At 51.6% G+C, this 22,183-nt stretch overlaps 2 protein-coding genes across 8 annotated transcripts; both read right to left on the bottom strand.

Annotated features, from left to right (window-relative positions):
- Nucleotides 1-341: 341 nt before the first annotated feature.
- Nucleotides 342-15,709, bottom strand: PNLDC1 (PARN like, ribonuclease domain containing 1). Of its 6 annotated transcripts, none has more exons than XM_016152729.2 (19): nt 15,606-15,709; nt 15,114-15,171; nt 14,776-14,849; nt 13,239-13,278; nt 12,570-12,693; nt 12,309-12,397; nt 10,890-10,990; nt 9,305-9,381; nt 8,975-9,118; nt 8,389-8,458; nt 6,709-6,815; nt 5,562-5,617; nt 4,694-4,758; nt 4,200-4,253; nt 4,009-4,051; nt 2,612-2,711; nt 2,156-2,331; nt 1,972-2,070; nt 1,174-1,317 (listed from the first exon to the last, which is right to left on the bottom strand). In XM_016152729.2, exons 1-19 carry the CDS (start codon nt 15,679-15,681, stop codon nt 1,254-1,256), a joined length of 1,617 nt encoding a protein of 538 aa, XP_016008215.2. In that variant the 5' UTR covers nt 15,682-15,709; the 3' UTR covers nt 1,174-1,253. The 6 variants fall into 6 exon arrangements, with proteins under 6 accessions (XP_016008213.2, XP_016008214.2, XP_036079309.1 ...); XM_016152730.2 differs by having other exon boundaries at nt 6,730-6,815; XM_016152727.2 differs by having other exon boundaries at nt 342-1,317; nt 2,156-2,711.
- Nucleotides 15,710-17,202: 1,493 nt separating this feature from the next.
- MRPL18 (mitochondrial ribosomal protein L18) lies at nt 17,203-22,055 on the bottom strand. Of its 2 annotated transcripts, none has more exons than XM_016152726.2 (4): nt 21,883-22,055; nt 21,414-21,600; nt 18,248-18,330; nt 17,203-17,582 (listed from the first exon to the last, which is right to left on the bottom strand). In XM_016152726.2, exons 1-4 carry the CDS (start codon nt 21,932-21,934, stop codon nt 17,515-17,517), a joined length of 390 nt encoding a protein of 129 aa, XP_016008212.1. In that variant the 5' UTR covers nt 21,935-22,055; the 3' UTR covers nt 17,203-17,514. The 2 variants fall into 2 exon arrangements, with proteins under 2 accessions (XP_016008212.1, XP_016008211.1); XM_016152725.2 differs by having other exon boundaries at nt 18,099-18,330; nt 21,883-22,040.
- Between the last annotated feature and the right edge of the window lie 128 nt (nt 22,056-22,183).

Here is a 22,183-nt window from a genome sequence, read left to right as displayed (position 1 = left end):
CCAACAAAAGGGTGAGCACACTGCACGCGCTAGCACATGGAGCAAGCTCTGCAAACGCAGGACAGCTTATCGTCTCATTCCGCTTCACCCGGGAAGGCCGCTTGGCCCAGCACGGCCAAGGCCTTGGGGCCCAGCCCCCCGGGAAGGCAAAGAGAGTTGAGGCGGTGCCCTCGAGAGGCCTGTGAAGCCCCAGCCTGTTTCAGACTAGGGCCCCTGAGACACCTGTGGTAACTGAAAAAAAAATGAGACCGATCCTTGAGACAGCCACGGGTCCTGAGGCTGCGGGCGCCGGGTGACTTAAACGCTAGACAGAATTGATTGAAATCATCACACGCACAAAATAAATTTCTTTTATCTGTATTGCATTTCTCAGGCAGAACACACAAGAGCAGAAGGTCTGGTGCCAAGCTGGAGACCGCAGTCCCAAAGGGGAGGGGGTGTTGTTTCTTCCTGGGGCGGGAGGTGGGGCCCTCGGGCCAGCAGGACTCCACGAGGCCCAAAAAGCCCAGGGCTCCTGGCTGTCCCCTCCCATCCGTCCCTAACTACCACGGGGACCCCCTGCTGCTCAGACCACAGGAGCAGCAGCCAGGGAAGGCAGAGATGCACCTGCAAGAAACGTCCATCCACAAACATTTATTTACTATTCTGCTTTTTGCCCTTAATTACACAAAACATTTGAGATGATGGAAATGAATCCTTATAATAAATGATGCAGATGAAATTAAGATCTTACAACATAATGAACTAGTATCTGATTACACCTCAGCTCTGCGGTTCGGGTAATTCTGCTGCTCGTGAAGTGAATGTTAGCATTTTATGGCTTAGAATACTTATCGAAAGCATCGCCTGTCTTCCTTTATTAAACTCAGACAATCTCTCAGGCCTAAACCCCTACCGGCCTACTGGCCATTAATTTCTCTCCCAGAAATAACGTAGCCTTTTGTTCATCTGGCGTCCAGCTCCTACGTAACTGTCTGTTCGTAAGACCCTCTGGGCCGTTACCTTCTCAGAGGTGGTGCTTCTCCCGTTTACAGGAAAAAAAAAAAAAAAAGGTTTGGGTCACAAAGGTACCAGATCTAAGAATTCCTTTATCATTCATAATGTTTACAGAATTTCCCATTCAAAGGTGAACAGACGTCCTCGTGAGGACCACACGGAGCCACCTGTGAGGCGAGCGAGCCGTAAGAAACCCCAGGATGGCTGTCCAGAGAGGCGCGGAGAGGGGAGGGGCAGAGCTGCGGGGCCTCGCCGCGTCAGGGGCTTGGTCGTCCCAGGAGAAACGCGACAAGGGCCCAGGTGGTGACGATGCCGCAGACTCTGCAAGACAACGGCACACCCGGGTCAGCGGGCCGGGCGGGCGGGCTGTGCGTGCACCAAGCACGTCCGGGCTTCGGCACGCAGGCTCGCCCTTTCCTTCCCGACTCTGTTCACCCAGGGGTGGATTTCCTCCCCTCGGCTCTCCACTGCGACAGGGGAGTCTGCCTCCCGGAGCCAGAACGGCCCTGGGCCGCGGCCCAGCCTCTTCCCCTAGTGATCTCCACCAGAGGCTGACGCCGGGACAGGACTTCCTGGGGGCCACGTCCAGGCCCGGGTCGGCCTGCTGAGATCCGCGTGAGGCGCGTGGACGGCAGCTCCAGCTTTCCAGTTGCTCAGGCCCAAAGCCCTGGACTCGGACTGGCCCCTGCTCCGGCCACGCAGTCCACGCCACGGCCGAACCGGGACCAGGCGACCGGCTTCGCGACTTCCTCCCCGACCCGGTGTCCTCCGGCCGGTCCCAACACCGAGTCGCCCCCGGGACCGTGATCGTGACCGCGCGCCGTTTCTCCCGTGGCCCTCCACGCGGTCGGCAGCCCCTCGCTTCTCTAGCCTCGTCCCTTGCTCGCTCGCTCCCGTCACGGTGGCCTTCTCGCGGGCCCTCGGCACGCCAGGCGCCTCCTGCCCGAGGGCCTCTGCCCCGCCGCCCCTACCTACCGTAGCACGCAGTTGATGTCCGGCGAGTGCCTCCAGTAGCGATACAGGGAGACCTGCAGGGTGGGGTGGCGCCTGTACTCCTTCAGGACGCTCCGAGCGCTGCCGAAGGAAGCGTTCTCAGGTCAGGCCCGCGGCGGCCCGGGGGGTGCCCAGACCCAGGCGCGGTCGGACCCAGGGCACCTACTCCTTGAACTTGTTGGTCAGGAGCAGGAACTGGCTCCGCGTGAGCCGCCGGACGTCGAACTTGCAGAGGTTCTGGAACTTGTGGTAGACCTGCTGCTCGGTGACCCCGGGCCACCTCCTGACACTGAGGATGAGGATGGGGGGTCGGGTACTGGGGTGATCCGGACCGGAAAAGTTCTAGAAGACGGGCAGAAGGACAGAAGGGCGTTTCCTCCGTTCCCACTGACGACCTGCGCCCAGTTTGAAAATCCTGAGCGCGACGGCAGGAAAGGCCGCGTTTGGGGCTGGGAGAGGAGGAGGAGGGAATGACCCGAGAAGGGGAAACACCCGAGAAAAAAATAACGAGTTTGGTGGGGCCCTGATTTTGGCCATTATTAGAACCTTCCCTCCCCAAGACGCCCCGGAGAACCAGCGCGGCCTCCGAGCAGGGCGAGAAAGCAAAGTGGAGGCGACTCACGATCTTAGGGACCCCGGCGCGGATCAGATTCACCTGGTTCACGTAGGGAGCCAGCGCGTCGAGGTACAGGGGGAAGCAGGGCTCGGGCACGGAGCCGGCGCTGCGGGGGCAGAGAGGGGCCCAAGGCACTCAGGCTCCGCGCGGGGCCGCGCACGTCCTCGGCGGCGGCTAAGGCTCCGGCGGCAGAAATCGGGGCGGCGCTGGCCCCTCGCCAGCCTGGGGCGCAGGCCAGTGCGCTTCCCCGACGTGACCTATCTCGAAAGTGCGCCTTCGCGGCCCCAGCTGAAGCACAGCCTCCAGGGGGCCACCATCTGTCGGTGACAGTTTGGTGAGGACCCCTCTGCCGACGGACATTAGTAATAGGCTCATAACGAGTGGGAGGCCACCGCGCAGAGGAGGGTCCACTTTCTCAGCCCTTGACGTGATGCTGCCCTTGACCCCTAATGGGTGTCCCTCGGCCACAACCTTGTGCCACCACCAGCTCCGCCTCCACCCAGACGCCACCAGACACACGCCTGAGCACAGGCCACGAAAAGGCGCGGGCCTCGGAGCCCGGCAGGCCTGGGCCTCTGCGGGGCGTCTCTAGACCCAGGAGGGTTTTTACGTCGTGAGGACTAAGGCCCAGGTGCCGGGGAAACGCGGGGGTCCACCACCGTTAGCGGCCCCCATAGTCTGGCACGTGTACCTCCCAGCGGGCACTGAGGTGCCAGCGAGGCTCAGGAAAAAGGGAGACGGGACCACAGATCTCTTATTTAAGCTACAAGGCTCCCATCGGCATGTCGCAGACTTCTGTGCATAACATCCGTTAACAAAACAGACAAATGCAGGCTGTACCCGACGCGACAGATCACAGTGCAGAGCTGGCTCCAAGTCAGCCGCAAAGAACACACCACAGTCCTGCTTGGCTCCTCCGCCCGGCCGCCAGGGCCCGCGGAGCGAGCATGTCCCCCGGGCCAGCGCTGCGGAAGGCGCATCTCGACGGTGCAGTCGCGGCCTGGGACTCCGTCGCCATGGATCCGCTTCGGATTCCGGCCTCGGGTGTGGAGGGTGCTCCCCCGCCTGCCAATTCCGAGTTGCTGCCCTGGGCCGCCTAACCGTGGGGCCCCGAGGACATGTCGTCTTCTGACCTGCACACCCGGCCGCCCTCGCCGTGATGCACACGGCCGTGAGAAGCGTGGGCCGCGGCCTGGGCCTCCCGACACGCGGCTCTCCCAGGTCGGGACGGGAGGCCGGGGGACAGGGCTGGCAGGCGCGGTGGGCAAGGCCGTGCTGGGGAGGAAGCTGCCGCCGCTCACGGAGGGTTCCCGTGCAACGACCCTCCTCGGGAGAGCTGGGGGTCGGGGGCCTCGACGTACGGCGAGGGCTGACCAAACCCCGGGATGAAGGGACGGACTCACCCGTGCACCCTCCACAGGAGCAAGTGTGCCACTTTCAGAAGCACTGCAAAAAAAAAAAAAAAAAAAAACATGCAGTCTCGTGCCCTGTTCCAGCGCGTGCGACCCGCCTGGACGTCGACGGAGAGCCCGGGGCGGCAGGGGATGACCACGAGCCAAACGCGAGTCTCCCTTAAAAGGACCGTGACTCTCACCTGATCCGCAGAGGAAGGCGTCGTACGCCGCTTCGTGGGGGTACTTTGTCTCCACTGAGGCATAGTTCCAGAGGAGGAGAGGACGGAAAAGGAGCCTTGTCACACCCTCCCCCCACACCCCCGACAGCCCCACACTCCTCACCCACTTCCGCACCCCCCCGCCCGCTTCCACACCCACGCCGGCTGGCACAACCGGCCGCCGGCCATGGCTCCTCCAGAGACCCACGCGCCCCATCTTCGCCCCGGCCCGCCCCACGGCGGCAAGAGCATCCACGGGACCAGGATGCAGACTAGCCCCCCACCCCACGGCAAAGGGGAGCAGACGCCCTCCCTGCCCGGGACCTCCGGGGCACCTGGGATGACTCCGTCTGAGGGAGGGGGGTGGAGCGATCGCGGCGCCTGGGCGAGGAAGACCCCGCGTGACGCCCCCACACCCGCGACACCCTAACACCTCGGCGCTCTGCGGTGGGGCACACGCGCTCCTGGGCACGCACCGTATTTTTCACACTTGCTCGCGTGAATGATCTCTGGCCCCGAATTCTTCGTGGGATTCGAGTCACTGTTGGCGAAACGAAATAGAGGCTGAAGCAGGAGAGGGGGCGTCCACTGGAAACGATCCTCGTTCCCCACCACCCTCTCAATAGACGTGTCCGCGGGACTGGAGCGCCTTGAAATCAGGCAAGCAAGCAGCAGGACGTAGGCCTTGGCACGCGGGGTCGCGGCAACCAGGTGACAGACGGCACGGGCGAGGGGGGACACAGGCCCCCCCGAGGCTCAGCCGGGAGGTGCTGAGCGTCTGCCGGACACTCAGCCCGAGAGCCTGGGCAGCAGGATGCAGGGCGCGGGCGCTGCCCTCGGGCTGGCCGCCCCGCGGTCTGGAGGACAGACTGCGCCGCCGGCATCCGAGAATCACTGGGCCTGAGGCGGGATCGGTCCGCCCCAGAGGTCGGGGACCCACCCGAGTGTCGGGGGCATGTGTTCATGCGTGTGGTTAGTGCTTTGCACTGCCGTAGGCCCAGGAGGGCGTCGAAAAGGAAAAAAAAAAAAAAAAAAAAAAGACAACCCTGTTCCTACGAGCTCATCACTCCAAAAATCAAACGGGTCGAAAGAAAAACAAAGCCCCGGCCGTCAGATGGCACCGCGTCATTAAGTGGTGCAGGTGTTTTCCCCCATCGAGAAGGGGGTTCTCGACCTCAGCGCCAGCAACGTGGGGGCCTGCCAGTGCATCCTCGCCTCTACCCACGAGCCACCCACGCACAGGTAAGCGCCAGACAGTCTCAACATTGCACACGTGTCCCAGGGAGCAGAACCACCTGGCTGAGGACCTGCTCTCCGGGGGACTCCAGACGACGGCGCGCTTACCTGTTCAGGACTTCGTAAACTTCAGAAAGATTCGAAACCCTGGGGAAATTCAGTTCCTGTGATTACGGAAAACGAATTAGGGAGAATAAAAAATTTGTGCTTCTGTTATCCGTTTCAGGAATTATCCAATAGCCACCGAAATGACGTGGAAAATGCTATGACCTCCTCCTTTCTCTGCACATACACACGGACTTAGCCCTAAAAGTGCCAGGGGACCTAGTGTCCTTGGATAAGGGACCCAATAACCAAAGCTAGAAAAAGCTGCCACAAACACAACTTGTACCATCTTCCTTCAAAGTCAACTGTTTAAGGTGTTCTAGAAAAACACAAGACTCCAAGGCATCGACCAGGCCAAGGACACATACACAGGACACCGGGCGCTCCAAGGACCAGCGGGCCTCAGGCAGTGCCAGGTGGCCACGTCCTAGAGTTCCTCCTGTGTCGTGTGGAAAGGAACAGCATGGGCTCCCTCGGGACAGCCCTGCGCCTCCCGCCCCACGCCCGGCCCCGGGACTCTGTGTGAAAGGAGGCGGGCAGCGTCACAGGACACCGCCCGGGGCCGGAAACGTGTGAGGGACAGAAAGCAGGACCCTGGGCAAAGGCGGACCGAGCAGCCCAGTCTCGTTGAGGCTCCCTATTGAATTTAAATGCTGAGCTTACAGCTCGAAAACACTGATCTGATCTTTTTTTGTTCCTCAGTTTAACTTAGACGTGGTATTTCAACCAGCTGGGTGCCCCCTTTCCACGTGTAGTACACGGCCTCGAATGCACCAAAGTCCCCTGGGACCTTCAGAAATACCCCGCCCCCTCTAAATCAGGCAGGCTGCCGGGGCCCAGGGATCAGTACTTTGCTTCCCAGGTGATTCTAATGGGCTGTCAAACCCAGAACCTTAAAGCTCGGTAGAGATGTTTCCTCAAGATTTTCCAAGAGGGAACACTCCCTACGATGCCCTTTTAGCATGCTGCAAATACTTACTAGGTAAGGGCTCTAGGTATGAGTTCTCTTGTCCCATCTAAATAAGCCCATAAACTATACACAAGTAAGCTAAAACATGAGAACTTGGATGAGGGAAAGGGTACGAGGAACAGTTTTTAGAGAGAGAGCGAGCGAGCTCGGCGTTGCTGGGACAATCGAAGCATTCCTCACCCCGAGAGTTTCATCCGTTACCTTCCAGATGTCCTTTGTCACATTCTTGGTATCGATGAGCACAGGAAACAGGTTGTGGATGTTCAGCTTGAACTGATCGTAGCTTTCTGAAGGGAGAGAGACCCGGAGTCAGAAGTGAGTCTGTGGGTGAAAATGGGAAGGAAAGTTCTGCAACCTGGCGAGCCGCCCGCTGGGTAACGGAGCAGGCGAACGAAACGCGACGGGAACCGAACGCGTCCTGCTTCCTCGGCGCCGAGGATTTCTACCCCCCGCCTGCGGCCGCCGCTGGGGACAGTGAACACCCCCCGCCTGCCGCCGCCGCTGGGGACAGTGAACACCCCCCGCCTGCCACCGCCGCTCGGGACAGCAAACGCCAAGCGGCTCTCCTTCAAGTTCTGGGTTCCGTGATCGCGGACTCCCCTGACTAACACCGGGAAAAGCTCCAGCCAACGGAAAAGGGAGAAAGACGTGTCACCGGAAATGATATGAACGCATCATTTGTAAATGACTGTTCAGAGAAAAAAATCAAACTAAAAATCACTGTGAGGATAAAGAGCCTGATTAAAAAAAATTTTTTTTACTATTAATTGCTATCTTTATTAAATTGTACCCACATGTAAAAAGGTTTATTGCAGAAACAAACCAAAAAAAAAAAAAAAAAAAAACCCTGCTGTCCTCTCACTATCCGCGCCCCCCCCCCCCCGAGACCCCTGCTCTCACACGTATGCGGGTGGGCAATGCTCCTGGTCTTGCCTCTCGTGGAAGACGACAACCACCCCTCAGTCCACCGCGGGCCCGCCGCACCAGGGCCGTGCGGGGTCCCCCAGCCATGTTCCCGCCACTTTGTTTGATCTTCGCTTAGTTTTTTAGCGAGTGCTTATTATCATTAATGTCACCCCTAGTTCTCCCCCGGTTTTCTCAATGTGCTCATTTCTCGGGGGAAAGCGCTCCTGGAACCTTCTCGCACCTTTGAATAGACCAGTGTTCTCTGTACCCTGGCTTCATTTAATCCCAAACAACTCTACGATGTTGGTCCTGTTAGCACCCCGCTCCGGGGGGCAAGGAAACCGAGAGGCGGCGTGTCCACGCGGCTGGCTCGGGAGCGGACGCGACAAGGGGGAAGGAGGACCCAGGCTTGGCTCCAGCACCCACGCTTTCCACGGCCTCCCCACGCTGCTGCCGGTCCCACCACGGCCAGCGACGAGCCTGCTGCGGCCACAGCCCCGGGCCACACAGCCGTAGAAGCACGTGTTAGTTAATGACACGAGTAAATGCTTTCCGTCAAGTAAAAAAAAAAAAAAAAAAAGCCAAACACAGAATCAAATACACAGTGCGATCGAAGACGTTTCGGAACTCACAATGGAGGAAAGACAACGCGTCAGGATGAGGGCAGAGATTAGGGGGGGCTCGTCTCCGCCACGTTTCTGACTTTGCCAGGCTTTACGTGATGAGACCGACGGCTTCCGTGATGCGGGGAGCAGTCTGTCCTTCCTGGGAAAAGCCCCTGGTCTTCCGCTCGGGGAGCACGGGGAACGGCACAGATCGGCCTGACCCCGCCGGAAGCCGCAGCCCCGGGGAGGGTGTGCACATGGGGCGAGGTCGGGAGCACGGCGCTGGGCCCGGGCCCTTGCCGGGTGGCAAACGAGGCCCAAAGGGAAGGGGATGACGGGGGTGGCCTACCTGGGAGGGGTCTGAAGAACTTCTCGTGGAGATGCAGCAGGTCCATCATCATGTTGTGTCCTACCAAGGGCTACTTGGAGGAAATGGACAGGTGCGAAATTAAGTTTTAAACATAAAAACGGACGCCACCGATCGATCGTCTCTCTTGCAAAGGGCGTAGCTTCAGAACCCACTGCGATCCTGACCACACGGCGACTCCATCTTTGCCCTCATTCCACCCCCAAGAAAAGTAGCCCGAGTGCTTAAATTCCAGGAAAGGAGAAGCAGTGAGCAGGAGGGGCTTGGGGCCAGGTCTACCCTGGGAGTCCAAACTGTGAAGCAGACACACTCAGTTCCCCAAATCGTTTCAGGTCAATAAGCGTTAAAATGCCTCTGTGCCTGGAAGGAACAAATAGTATTTCACGTGGACGGCCTTTCCTCGGGTTACTCTATTACGACCCTACGAATGCAAGGTTAGGTCCGTAAAGCCAGTTAGCCACAAGAAGGAATCACTTATCTCGATGAATCTTATTGTTGGAGGGCCCATTGGTCCTACAGCCAGAAATACTAAAGACTGCTACGGACCAAGAAAAGATATTTTTCCTACCTTCTGGGCTTTCACCAGCATCTGGAAAAACACAGAAAAACCCCTCGCGGAGAGAAGAATCTTCTCCTTCCAACAGCTCTCTCGATCACAAGAGGTGTTCTCAAGATACCAGCGATGCTCTCTACTCACTTTCTTCACTATCACCTGAAGTGAAAAGGAGCGGCAAGGTCCCCGAATCCTGGGAATGAGGCTGAAGTGCTTCTTCATGCAAGAGGGGAGAGGAGGAGGCGGAGATGGGGGGGAGAGGGACCCTTCACAGAGGCCGGACCTGGCCCCATGGGAGGGGAACGGTGGAGGCGCTGGGGTGCCCCACGCCGGGTGGGCACTCACCCCTTCGTCCCTCAGCACTGTCCAGATGTCGGGGAGAGCCTGCCTCAGCACCAGCTGGACCTCGAAGGCCTGGAAGCCTGCAGCAAGGAAACACAAGGCTGCCACGGAGCCGCCGCGGACCCTGGACCGGCAGGTTACCTTCCCCCTCAAGAGGAGCCCGAAGAGACCGAGGGGGACAAAAGCCGAGAGACGGGCGGGTCAAACGGAAAGCAGCTCTGGGGCGTGCCAAAGCCCACGAGCCTATGTCACAGGGATGGGCTCGTCTGTCATGGTGTGATCGGGGGCGGGGTGGGGGGCAATCTCTAAGTCTATCTCACAGCCACTCTTAAATCGAGAACCCCAGAGTGTTTTTTTGTGCATGGGTTATAGCTATTGATATCCGCCATGTTAGAAATTAACACTGTACATTAAATTTAAAATTGTAAAGTTTTCTTTTAAAACCATGAACCCATTCTGCTTTGGCCTTGGATTGCGTGCCGTGATGCATGGGTTATTTGGAAGACACTGGTTTGCCCAGTTCTGCGGATCTTCCGATGTGCACTCGTTTCATTATACAATACCAACAAAGGACCCTTGGAAATACAGCCTTCATCAGAAAGGGCACTGTACTGAGAAGCTGTCAAGCATTTGGTGACGCACTCAAGTTTTCCAAAATCCTAGTTCTTGATTGAAAGCTCCTGTTCTGTTACTAGCAAATTCTGCGAGTTATTCTCCTTGAAGTATTGGTTTGTTTTTTTTTTTTTTTTCGTTCAAGAAAATGACTGAAAATACCCAAGTCAAAATAACCAGTTAGTTCCTTTAAGTAAAAATATTCCATGGGGAAAAAAAGCAGCCGATTGGGCTCTTGACTTGCCCGAGGGCTCGTCCTCAGGTGGCCACCGCGCCTCAGCACGCAGCAGCGTTTCATGCAGACTTATTGTCTGACACCCGCTTGTCACATAAAATAATTTAAAAAATGAACAAGGTTGAAACCTAATAAAATGAACGATTATTACGCCTTCGCCAAGGAGGTTCTCGAGTAGAACTGGATTTTTTTTTTTTTTAACTGAGAGTGAAGTGGCAACAAAGAATACAACGGCCACTAACACGGTTTGATGGTCGCCTTACTCCCTGCCGAGGCGCCGACAGGTTCGCCCAGAGAGCGAATGGCATGGTGACTGTGGCAGGTGAGAGCTAAGTGATAGCCGAGTGATGTTTTGACAACAGTTTTGACCTTGAGGATCCCTTGGAAAGGGCCTCAGAGACAAGGCCTGAGAACCAATGATCAAGGCCATGTTCGCGCGGTTCCACAGTGAAGGAAAAATTCGGGGATTCACAAATGTAAACAACAGTACCTAGGGCACTCAGGCCTGGGACGAGAGAATGACTTGGAAGGAAACTTCACTTTCTCAGCGTTAGAATTCAGAATAGGTCAGAAAGCCTTCGACCTCTGAATTGAGGTCAGGGCTTTGTCTCACGAGGACCGCGCGTCTGCCGAACCGATGCCCAGGGCCCGGGGAGGGAAGGAGTAGGTCTCCCTGACGCCGGGTGTGTGAGGGCGACCGGCCCCCACGCTCCCCGGTCGGGGGAGCGGGCTCCTGCCTACCGGTGATACCGGGGAGAGTCATCCAGTCGCCTTCCTCCGCCAGGTCCAGCCACCGCGTCACCTCGTGGATCACCACCTTGATCTGGTCTTTATCCAGAGAACTGGAAACGGACACACGAGAGCGGAAATGCTGCGGGAGACCGGCAGAACCCTGACGCCATTCAGCACGGTTTTAACACTGCGCTCTTGGCGAGGAAACGGACCCCAAAAAGACCGCTTATTTTCCAAGTCTCATTCTGCAATGGGAAGCCAAGCACTTGGCCTAACCCTCTCCCGTATGTTCACAGGAGAACGTTCCATCCCTTGCTGCTTCGCGGGGACGTGTGGAGGAAAAGGTACTGGGGGCGGGCCAACACTATCGGGCCTGTCCTCCTAATACTGCTTTCAGAGGTGGAAAAGCACCATCTGGTGAAATAAGGAAGCGACAGGAATTTGGGTAAGTACATCTCCTCCTGTGTTAGGAATATAAGAACACGATGTTATTTTGAGATGCGGAAGGACCTTTCTACAACATTTGAAAATAACAGAAGGTTAAAAATTCAAATTGTTTTTCCCCTCGGGGGGAAAAAAAAAAAAACCCCTACATTTTTATGTGGAAACCACAAATGAGGATTTAAAAAAAAAAAAACAGAAACAAAAAAAAATGCCCCCCAACATTTCATAAGATAATGACCTGGACCAGACAATTAATCATAATATTCCAGAGTTAAAAGCTGTCTAATAGAACCCCCTTCCTGATAAAGGCAAAGAATGCCCAAAGATACAAACAGCTTGTTCAAAACCGCACCGCTGCCAGACAGCAGGGCCTGCCTGGGACCAGGCGGCCTTCTCTTGCACAAAGCTGCCACTCGCAGCCCCAGCCTTATGGGAGGACCGGGTTTCAACGCCGGGATCAAAGAGAAAAGGCAGAAAATCTGCCCTCAGGGAACTCGGCAGGAGCAAGCACCTGGGGTGACATGTCTCGGCGGGGATGGCCGGGGACGTGTGACTCACGTGGTCAAGGTTACCTGTGATTTACCCCTGAAAAATCCCTCAGATCACACGGGAGGCCAAGGTAACGTCTCACGGGAAGTCAGACGGAACCACTTCCTCCCCCTCGCACGGGGGCGGGGAGCTCCTGCGTCTCCGAGCACCGAATTAAGGGTCGGTTCTTTTTCCTTTTCCCCTTCGTTTTTAAACACTGAAATCGTACTCAGTGCGGAGAGAGGTTTCGCCACGCAGGCGGAGAAATGGAACCTCCGGCACTTGGCGCTGTTATGTTTGGCTGAGTGCATGCCACAGAAGCCACCCCAGCTAAAGGTGAGGGTGCGAGGTCACCTGGCTGGGGGGCGGGGGTAGGAGGGGGACATGCCTACCGACAGAAAACGCAGAACACCAGCGACCAAGAAACCCACAAGGCGCCAGAGGAATCAGCTTTACCTGCGAACCTTCCAGTTTCCAGTTAGGATGTTCTGTTTAATTTTCTTCTCCTGTTCTTCATTCATGTATGGGATTCCATTTTTGAGAAACTAAAGACAGGAGGAGAACGAGGAATCTAGCGGTATCGTTCTGCTAGGGAGCAGAAAAGAAACCTTCCTTGCTGGGTTTTGTGTGGACGTTAAAGGGGAAGGAAACAACTCAGGAGCCAGTCGGACTAGCTAAACCTTGAAATCTTCCCACTCCACTCCTCCGGTGCCATACCTTGTTATAGTCGAAGCCATACTGATTCAAAAACTGAACACTAGAAGCCTGGAAAGAGAATTCCGAATCCAAAATCCCAAACGTTGTAGGGAAGAGGAAGAAGTTATATGAGTGGGCTACGTACCTACAAAAAAAATAAATGAACACACACTGGAGAAAAAGCCAAAACCATTGTTAAAACTCCGGCTCAGAGAGCAAGCTTCCGAGCGGGCTCTTCCTTTCACTTGAGAAGTATTTGAATGTTGGCTGTCTCCAGGACTGGGACTGGCCCTGAGGGCCAATGAGAAAAGGCAGAGATCCTGCCCTTGAAGGACAGTCTCCTCCCGTCCTGAGCCCAGCTGGGCTGCCACCCCACTGCCTCCCTGACTGTCGCTGCCTGTCACTGTTCACGGCTGTCCTGAAGGCCCACACAGGACACGAGGGAAGTGGGTCACAGAGCGCCCAAGGTGCAGGGCGGGCGTCAGGAAAGGCCCCCAGAAAAGGCGCTGCTTGACCGATGAGCCGGAGTCTGCAGGGGAGTGTGTGAGTGACGGGCCCAGAAACAGGAGAGACTGTGGAGCGCCCAGGGCCAAAGTGGTTCTGAGCCGGAAGCAGAATTTCAGGGGGAGTAGGTGGAGAAAAGAGATGGGCAAGAGCCATGTGCTTTGCAAAAGGTCTTTTTATACGTACTTGTTTGACTCTCCTTCAATACTGGAAAACACAGACAATCCTAGAAGAATGAGGGATGATGAGTACCACAGCAGAGCTGCCGGAAGTTAACTACTAAAAGAAAGCATTTTGAATGGCGCTTTGCATCCAAAGACACTGGGTGGGCTTCGGACGAAAACCACCTCTTGGGGGAGGGGAGGGAGAGCAGCAGGGATGGAATCGAAACATGAGAACTGTCAAACTGTAAGCCACACTGAAAGTACTAAGATATAATTGTGGATGGTTCTTCACATGCAGAAGTGAAATTAAATGGACATTTTTGTCGTTTTAAAACGCAACAGAAGAAACACCAAAAACCACGAAGATTTATATACACTGAATGGCCTTCAAACGTCTGCATTGTTAAAAAGACCATACACGAAGTGAAAGACGTCCAGGGAGGCGGAGAAGAGGCACATACCTAAGTGCTGTTTTCATACTCTTGAAGGTCTCACAGTCGAGGACCACCGCCACAACGGAAACAACAGAGCGAGAGTCCAGAGGGCAAAACACACACACGGATGTCCACCACCATTCATAGGAAAAGCAAGGGGCAGTGAAACCGGCCTCACGCCCGCTTTCATAAAGTTTTCCCGGGATGCAGCCACGCTATTCGTTTAAATACTACCCATGGCCCGTTTCCCACCCCTGATGGCAGGGTTGAGTGGCGGTAACAGAGACCATGTGGCCTGCAAAACCTAAAACATTTACTGTCCAGCCCTTCTCAGGAAAAGTTTGTTGACCCTGTATTAAAAACGTAAATAACGATTAGATCGTTTTTCCTCTACAAGGTGGGCAAAAAAAATTTCATAACAGCCAGTGTGAGGGAAAGAAAGAGGCGCAGTCACTGCTGTAGCGAGAGTCACTGTGAACTGTGACTGGCCGGCAGGCGAAGCGTCTGACCACGCAGAGCAGTACGTTAACGCACCTTCTCCAACTCTGCAATGCCACAGCTAGAAGTGGACGTGCACGTCCACTCCCAAACGCATACTCGCCAAAGTACAATAATGTACAACTACTACGACAGTCGATGCAACCTTGTTTTGTGACTCACCAATGGTAACCAAAGCGCAGATCATTATAAGACCAAGCCGATAGGTCCATTCAGTTTGGAATACTACGCAATATTTAAAAATGCACAAAAGGTCTCTATGTGCTGATATAGAGACCTCTACACTCCATTAGTGAAATAAGATGCAGAACGAAACATGTGTGGTATGATCTTTTTTACATAAGTTTTCTCTAAACAAAAATCACACACACACATTTTTCCTTGAAAGATGGTAGAGGTTCCTTAATGTTGCTTTCGTTAGGCATGGAAATTATGCTGCTAAATTAAGTTCCTGCTTGTTCCAAAGGATTAGTTCCCACAACCAAAACACAGGCAAAAACCTAACAAGCATGCAAATTGATAGCCAGGTTCTTCGAAAGGTATCAAAGCAATTTGACCAGTAAGAAACCCCAAAACCATAAAAATCTCTCCCAATAACTCATGACAAACTGTGAGGGTCAAACTCACCAATCTGACAGATTGTGAACTGCTGAATGCTCTGACGAGTCTTTAGATACCACTCCGACGGCAAGTCGAAAAGACTGTGAAAAGACAGGCATCTCGCTGCACAGGCAAGGAGACGGCACCGAGGGGCCCCGCACCTCTTGAACATTTTTGTCACGACTGGGGGACAGTATCAGCATTTAGCGGACAGAGGCCAGGTCCCCAGACTCCCACACAAAACGTCCTGCCCACCCAGTGCCAACGGAGGGCCTGCTGAGAAGCACTGCTGGCTGACCAGGCTGGCACCCAGAGGGACACAGGGGAGCGCCTCTACTTCAGCTCTGCAGCAGCTTTAGCATTACCTGATCTGCTCCGGGTGGGACAGGTTAGAACGAAGGCCTGTGAACTCTATGTCCAGACCTGTGGGGGAGGCAAAAAAAAAAGTCAAGAGTCCCCAGGCGCTGACCATTGCCACCGCTCTTCCTGCTGGAAATACTGCAGGTGGCAAATGACCTCGGCTCACCTTCTTGGTGCTCAAGAGGCCAGGTGAAATCAAGAAGGGAAAAAAGAGGGAGCCAAAGCGAGGACGAGCCAGGCCACCCCTGTCTGCGGGCTCAGCAACACCTGCTCGCAGCGGGACCAAGGGGATCCATGCTGCTTAAATGTCCCACTGCCCAGGCCAAGGGGGGACCTCCTGGTCCTCCGGGAGGGCCCTCTTTGAGCGTCCCGCGGCCTGGCACGGTCCTGGCTGGGCCTCACCTCTCTGCCCTTGTCCCAGCCGTGCCACACCCACCGCAGGCTAGCTGGGACAGGGGTCTCCTCCTGCGACAAGGCCCGGAATCCCGGAGCCTTACCCACGAAGTCCGCGCCCAGGACGAGCTCCTGCAGCAGAGGGAGGTTCTGCTCGAACTCGTCGGCGCCCACGTCCATGGCCACGCAGCTCGTCCGAGGGCGCCCGGTGCGGCCATGCGCAGCCACGCGCAGCCACGCGCTTCCGCCGCGCCGCTGGCCTTAAAGGGCGCGCGCAGTAAAACCCGCCGCCTCCGCGCCCCACCTGTTCCTGCGGGAGCCTCCAGACGGGGCCTGAGCTGCTGGCCACGCACCACCTGCCCAAAAGGTGTTTGCTTTTACACCTTGCCCGCTAGGGCGAAGGGTTGCTTAGACTCCGCCTTTAAAAGCAAAGCCCAATTTTCCTTGCTCCGCGGCAATTTCTTTGCAGTCCCTCTAGGTCGAGCGTGTCATTTACGTAGACCCAGAATGTTAAGGGGAGAGTAGGGCCTGGAAAAGGGTGAAACCAGACTATCGACAGCACCTGAAGCAATTGCAGTTAAGTAGCTACTGCAGGTACGGCGGGGGAGGGGCAGACGGACCACTTCATGTGTTTCCTAAATCAACATCAACATCCTCGCCAGTACTGATCCGTCCCCATTCCCTCCCCCACGCTCCATCTTTTCCTCACTTTACTTGGCATAGCTGTCCTTAATACCTCGTAGCAAAGCCTCAAGAATTGCACGTGAAGGAATCCTTGATGCAGAAACCATCTAGAACAATAGCATGCCTTGCAGGAAAAAAATCGCTGCCTACAGCATCTTACAGGTGATCCTGGTTTCTCATTTAATTTCCGAAGTCACCAGTCCAGTCCATCATCTAATTCCCCCTTTGAATTCTAGACTTGTTTCGACAGCCTTCTAGACTAGAACTATGGTCTTCAAAGTGAGATGCTCCAATCTTTAAAATGAGGGAAGGAAATATTAGAACTTTGTGTCTCCACGGGTATTTATTGATCACAGGGGTCTACTGAGCCATTCTGAATCACTCATACATTTAAAAAATGTTGGTGCATATGTTAAACATTGAATACTCAGATTGAGAGTAAAGTTATTTTGCGCCTATATAAATATATAATTGGGCACACATTTAATACTTGGAGGTAAAATGCTCTAGAAGCCACCTTAACTGCTTACAGGCTCTTCCTCGTCACGTCTTAAATTGCCAGAAATGGTTAATACCTTACTTTGGTTTAATCAACTGTTTTAAGATAACGGAAATGATTCCCAGCTACCCCAGCGTCAGTTTTAATTTTGAATGCACTTCGAGCTTTTCAGCTCCTAACAAATTTCCACTTCGTAGCAATTCGGCATCCACTAATCCCGCCCCTCCACACCTCTTCTGTTCCTCCTCGCATTCCTCTCTTTCAATTCTGGTTCTGCCTGTTAGGATCCGGGTGCCCAAATGAGCTCAGAATCTGTCCCTTTTACCTACACCTTATTAAGATTGTTTATAATATGCTGAAATTTCTCATTTTTTAAGAAAACACCTCCTCACCCAGAGCAGCAACACACACCATTACTGAGATCACCATGAGCTGGACATAACACGTGCTTTGCATAAACCTATGTGTACTCTTGCCACAGTGAGCTCAAAGGTGAAGAAATTTAGTATAACCAGAAATTAAGAGTTTATAAAATGCCTTTATTCTTTAACTTAAAACACTTGTCTTTCAAAAGTTAATTACAACTTGTGACAGCTTTTCTCACATACTCCTCTCAAATCCAAGAGAGGGGAAGAACTTAGCCCTTGATTAAAAGAAAAAAAAAAAAACCCAAACACACGCACGAGGGGAGGTGGGGTGGTTTTAACTACTAACAAGGCTGCGATTAGATTATTGCATGAAACTTCCAGGCTCGGCTCTTCCGCGCTCTCTTCTGATGCGACAGCTGGCAGCTTTCTATTCACACGCTCCAAACGATGCTGCTATGTCATTCATAGATCCTCCGAGGCTCCTGTAGCACCACGCCACCTTCTGTCATGGCATTCCGCAGTCGTTGCATCTAGTTTGAAAGATCAGAAAAAAATGAAAAGGTTAAGCACCACAAATGACAATAAAGAGTTTACTTACCAAGAGAAAGAAAGAAATGATTTGCTCTTTGCTAACTTCCCAGCCTACACTGGTTTTCCAGAAAGTAATCCTAGTAACGACATAGATAAGAAAGTAGAGAATGTAGAGACGGCAAGCATTAGTAGTGGCATTGTAAAGCACTCTACAGAGATGTCATCATAGAATAGGGAAGTGGAGTGGTTGCCATCGTGGAATCAGTCACCATGAGTTTGAAACCTCCCCCAAACTGACTCTGGGCAAGTGGCTTCCAGTTACTTACATACAGAACAGGGGACACTATTCCTGACCCTTGGCTGCTGTAAGGATGAAATTAGGAAATGCACCTCAGGATACTCACCTCAGTCTGACACATGAAAAGACCTTGATAAATGGAACTATTGTTATGATGTAAGTATCCAATATCAAGAATCAACGCGAAACCTTTCAAAGTACATGGAAACAAGAATACCGAGTCTGAGGCTGCCTCCCACGGGGTTGGCTGGTGGACCATGAAGCTGATTCCTGCTTCTAAGCAGCGTCCTGCCAGCACCCGTCCTATACTCTCGCAAGCCATCACGTCTTTGGTGCTGTAAAGGTGCTTTTTAATAGCCCATTCACGAGTGGATGCCGAAACCACAACCTGTCCATTGCGATGCTCAACAACTGCTTCTATGTGATGCTGAGTCCTTGTAACTCGCAACCTAAACGAGGTGAGAGGAGAATAAAATCATAAAAGAATCCTAAAGGCAAGTGCCTTCAGGTGAATAAATATGCCTAAATATTTTGTTCATTTACTTCAACATACTTAACTTGGATTTTACTGGGAAAAGGTATTTTTCCTCTGCCTTTATGAGGGTGTCCTCAAAAATAAACCAAGCATTCTCAGTTAACCTCAAACATCCAAGAGAAATTTGGTATTTCTGAGAGCTGAGATTTATTTATACAGCACCTACTTCAAAAAAGGATTTGAGGAGGCAGAGCTAAGTTGCTGACCCTACACTAGGTAAATATATACTTACTCTATACTTTTAATTTGCCGGCTAACATCAAAACAAATGGAAGATGGATCAAAGTCTTAAATGTAAAAACAGAAATCATAAGAGTACTAGAAGACATAGGAGAAATTTTTTTATAATCTCAAAATAAGGTAAGCCTATTTAAATGACATGAAACCATGTCATATGGCTTTTGTAAAAAGATTGACAAATTTTTCCACGCGATAGAAAACAAAAACAAAACAGTAAAAAGAAGTCAAAATGCAAGCAATGAAACAAAAATATTTTAAACTCTTGTATTGTTCAAAGTGGTTATTTTCATATCAAAAACTCCCTATAATCAGTAAGAAAATGACCAATACTTTAATAGCAGAGGATATACAAGACATTTACAGAAAAGGAAAATATGACTTTTAAGCTCATAAAAATATGACCAATCTCATTGATAAAATGCATGGACAAAACAATTCATTGCAACGTGTGAAATCATGGAAGATAATCGTCAATAGGGAGCCAGTTACCTGAAATATCCATGCAACGGTATTCTCTACAGTCACTAAAAAGAATGAAGCAGCACTTTATGATGATGATGCTAACGTTTATTGAGCACTTACTGTACCAAGCACTATTGTAATTGTTTACAAGTATAGTTCATGTCTCAAAAACCCATTATTATTTTTTTTTTCAGCCTGCAGAAACAAACGTAGAAATGTTAACTAACTTTAGCAATATTACAACTAATGGTAAGTAATGGAATAGGATTTACGTTCAGGAGTCTGCCTGAAAATCCAATGTTTTTACCCAATGCAAAGGGTTTCCAAGATGTATTTGTGTGTGTGTGTGTGTGTTTGTTAGGGAAGAGATGCAGTGTATATGGTGTGCTAAGATTTATAATTTAAAAACTACAAGTTTATAGTTACATGCATAGACTATCTCTAGGATATACAAGAAACTCTATTCTTTTGGATTGTATAACACATGTACATATTACACATTTAAAAATCAGGCTCATGTTTAAAAAAAAAAACACTGAAATTACTGACTACACTAAGATTCTCGGTGTGAAAAATACACTAGGTTTATAAACATGGGTTCTACTCTTGGTTTTGGGGTCACCCTGGTATAACTCACAATCTCTTGAGGAATCAACAAATTTTTTCTGTAAAGGATCAGATAGTAAATATTTTAGCCTTTGTAGGCCATATGGTCTCTGTTCCAACTGCTTAATTTAATTATAGTAGTACTAGAACAGCCAGGTGAGAATAAGTGCTGGCTATGTTCCAACAAAACTTTCTTTGTGAATAATGAAATGTGAATTTGATATAATTTTCACAAGTCACCAAATATTGTTTGGATTTTTGTCAACGTTTGAAAAAAAACATAAAAATGTTTAGCTCGTAAGCTAGCTTTGGCCTGTGGGCCGTAGTCTGCTGTTCCTTGTCTTAAACCATTTGAGGGATAGGACTTATCTCTAAGGTCACTTCTTACTATCAGATGCCAAAATTCTATACTGCTAATACTGCCAATAGGGTAGATGGAGGGAAAAAAATGGGAAAATAAACTTTAATTATTTAAATGATCCAAATATGGACAATAATTGACTGGGTCTTTCAAAAGAATTTTAAACTTAAGATCCAGATTATTTCAAAATGGAACTGCTCATTCCCTTTGACTCCTTCCTGTACGCACTTAAGTAAAAATGCATCACAGCAACTGTGACACTTTTTTATCCCTATCCCAATCTCCCCCTACGAAACTGTTAAGACTTTTGCTAATAGGGATGACAGCTACTTTATCTTTGCATTTCCTGCATCTAGCACAATGCCTCTGAGGTGACACAGGCCTAATGTTTGAATGACAAAATGGACAAAACAATTCATTGCAACAATGAATATGACGCAGTGATGATTTCTAACTTGCTCTTATAACTTTATACGATTTTTAAAAAATATTCCATTTTTGACAAATCCTTACCAAGTAGATAAGCTGCTGCACAGTGGTAATAATTAGTGTCCTGGGTCTGAGGTCAGACAAAACATGTTTGAATTTTACCTCTGGAGCTTACTAAAGCTGTCTCCCTAAGTCTCAAACCCCTGCTCCTGTAAAATGGGGGAAATGATTGTATCTGCTTAATGAAATAGTTTTAAGGATTAAATGAGAAAATGCATGTAAAGCAACTAGCACAGTTCCTGGCAAAGTGTTCAATAAATAACTATCTTCATAATAGTCTCTTAACTAGTCTTCAGCTTCTACCCTTGCTCCTTAAAAATGTGTCCTCCCTAAACAAACCAAGATTATCTTTAATTCGAGCTCAAACTTTAAATCATTTCATAGTTTCTCACTGCAGTGAAAATAAAGCCTAAAGTGCTTACTTTGATTTACAAAGTTAATAATCCATATCCTACCTACTTCTCCATTTTCATCTTACACCATTCATCCCTTTGGCTGCTGAGATCCAGCCCTTTTAGTTTCTCAAAGGCACCAAACTCATGCCCGCCCTGTTTCCTCTGCTGGCAGTGCTCTTCTTGGCCAGCTGTTGGGATTCTTACTGTCTCTTAGAAGGGCCTCAGAGTGGCACCAGTCCCTCATTCAACATCATCATCTTTAAATTTTCTTGGTGACACCTACTTACAGTGTTTGTTTCCAACCTCCTCTCGTCCCTAACCCCCTGGCACTTTAGCTTCCTGAGAGTGAAGTCCCCAACAGTATCTAGCGAGCTCGTTAATGAATTGATGGAAACAATTGGGAAGGCACCGTGCACTGCTGTTGTTAATCAAAAACTTAATTACCTGTGCCAGAACTCACGGGAGGGCCACACTGTCCCCCAACCTCGCTCTTTCCTGGCTAGAGCTAAGAGCTCCAGGTTCCGGGGGTTCCGGTTGGTGAACTCTGGGGCAACTGCTTCGTTTTCCGGAGGGTCCACTGCGGGCTTCACCTCTGGCTTGGAACTAGTGGAGAACGCTGCGGCCCCACACCCTAAGAATGGAAACAACCAGACGAATCTTTAAAAATGACAAATATGGACAGGACTATTCCTATCCACTCCCCCAATCTTCTCAATCTGGAAGGGTGACAAAAGATGTATTTGGTCACAGGGTCCGGTTATCACAGGTCTCAGTCCATAATTTTCTACGACTGTCACTGCAATGCTGTTAGCTCGTTTACTCTTCGATGGGGTTAAGTTGGATGTAAAAACAACTTGAACGTGCATGATTGTGCAGGCCGCGAGGGTTAACCTGAGATTAGTGGGAAGATTACCGGAGTTCCTGCAAACAGACAACAACTCCCAACACCGCGACCGAAGCGCCATCGCTGAGGGAGATCACGGGCAAAGGCCTCGGCCTCCTTTTCTCACCAGCGCCCCAGCCGCACGCCAGCGGCACCCATATTAACCCAGGGTAAAAGCATATGATTGCAAAGGTCGTTGGCGCCTCGACCCGGAACTAAAAAGCGCCCTGCCACTGAGTGGCCGAGGGCAACCGGTTATCTCCGCATCTCCAATCACCGCATACGCTGGGCGCACGCAGACAGCAGAGCCGACCAACCGACTCGCAGCAGT

The sequence above is a fragment of the Rousettus aegyptiacus genome, unplaced genomic scaffold (genome assembly GCF_014176215.1).
Source record: "Rousettus aegyptiacus isolate mRouAeg1 unplaced genomic scaffold, mRouAeg1.p scaffold_m13_p_1, whole genome shotgun sequence".
NCBI lineage: Eukaryota > Metazoa > Chordata > Mammalia > Chiroptera > Pteropodidae > Rousettus > Rousettus aegyptiacus.
This window is presented reverse-complemented; position numbering and strand designations above follow the sequence as displayed.

Bases quoted from the DNA above. Each gene is read 5' to 3' on its own strand.
- PNLDC1 (XM_016152727.2), bottom strand. From the start codon at position 15,681: ATGGACGTGGGCGCCGACGAGTTCGAGCAGAACCTCCCTCTGCTGCAG. The intron at 13,279-14,775 runs GTGAGTTTGACC...TCATTCTTCTAG, and splicing joins GTTCACAATCTGTCAGATTG to GATTGTCTGTGTTTTCCAGT. The intron at 4,759-5,561 runs GTAAGCGCGCCG...TTTCGCCAACAG, and splicing joins GTTTACGAAGTCCTGAACAG to TGACTCGAATCCCACGAAGA.
- MRPL18 (XM_016152725.2), bottom strand. From the start codon at position 21,934: ATGGCGCTTCGGTCGCGGTGTTGGGAGTTGTTGTCTGTTTGCAGGAAC. The intron at 21,601-21,882 runs GTAATCTTCCCA...TTCCATTCTTAG, and splicing joins GTCTGTTTGCAGGAACTCCG to GGTGTGGGGCCGCAGCGTTC. The intron at 17,583-18,098 runs GTATTCTTGTTT...CTTTCAAACTAG, and splicing joins GGGAGGCAGCCTCAGACTCG to ATGCAACGACTGCGGAATGC.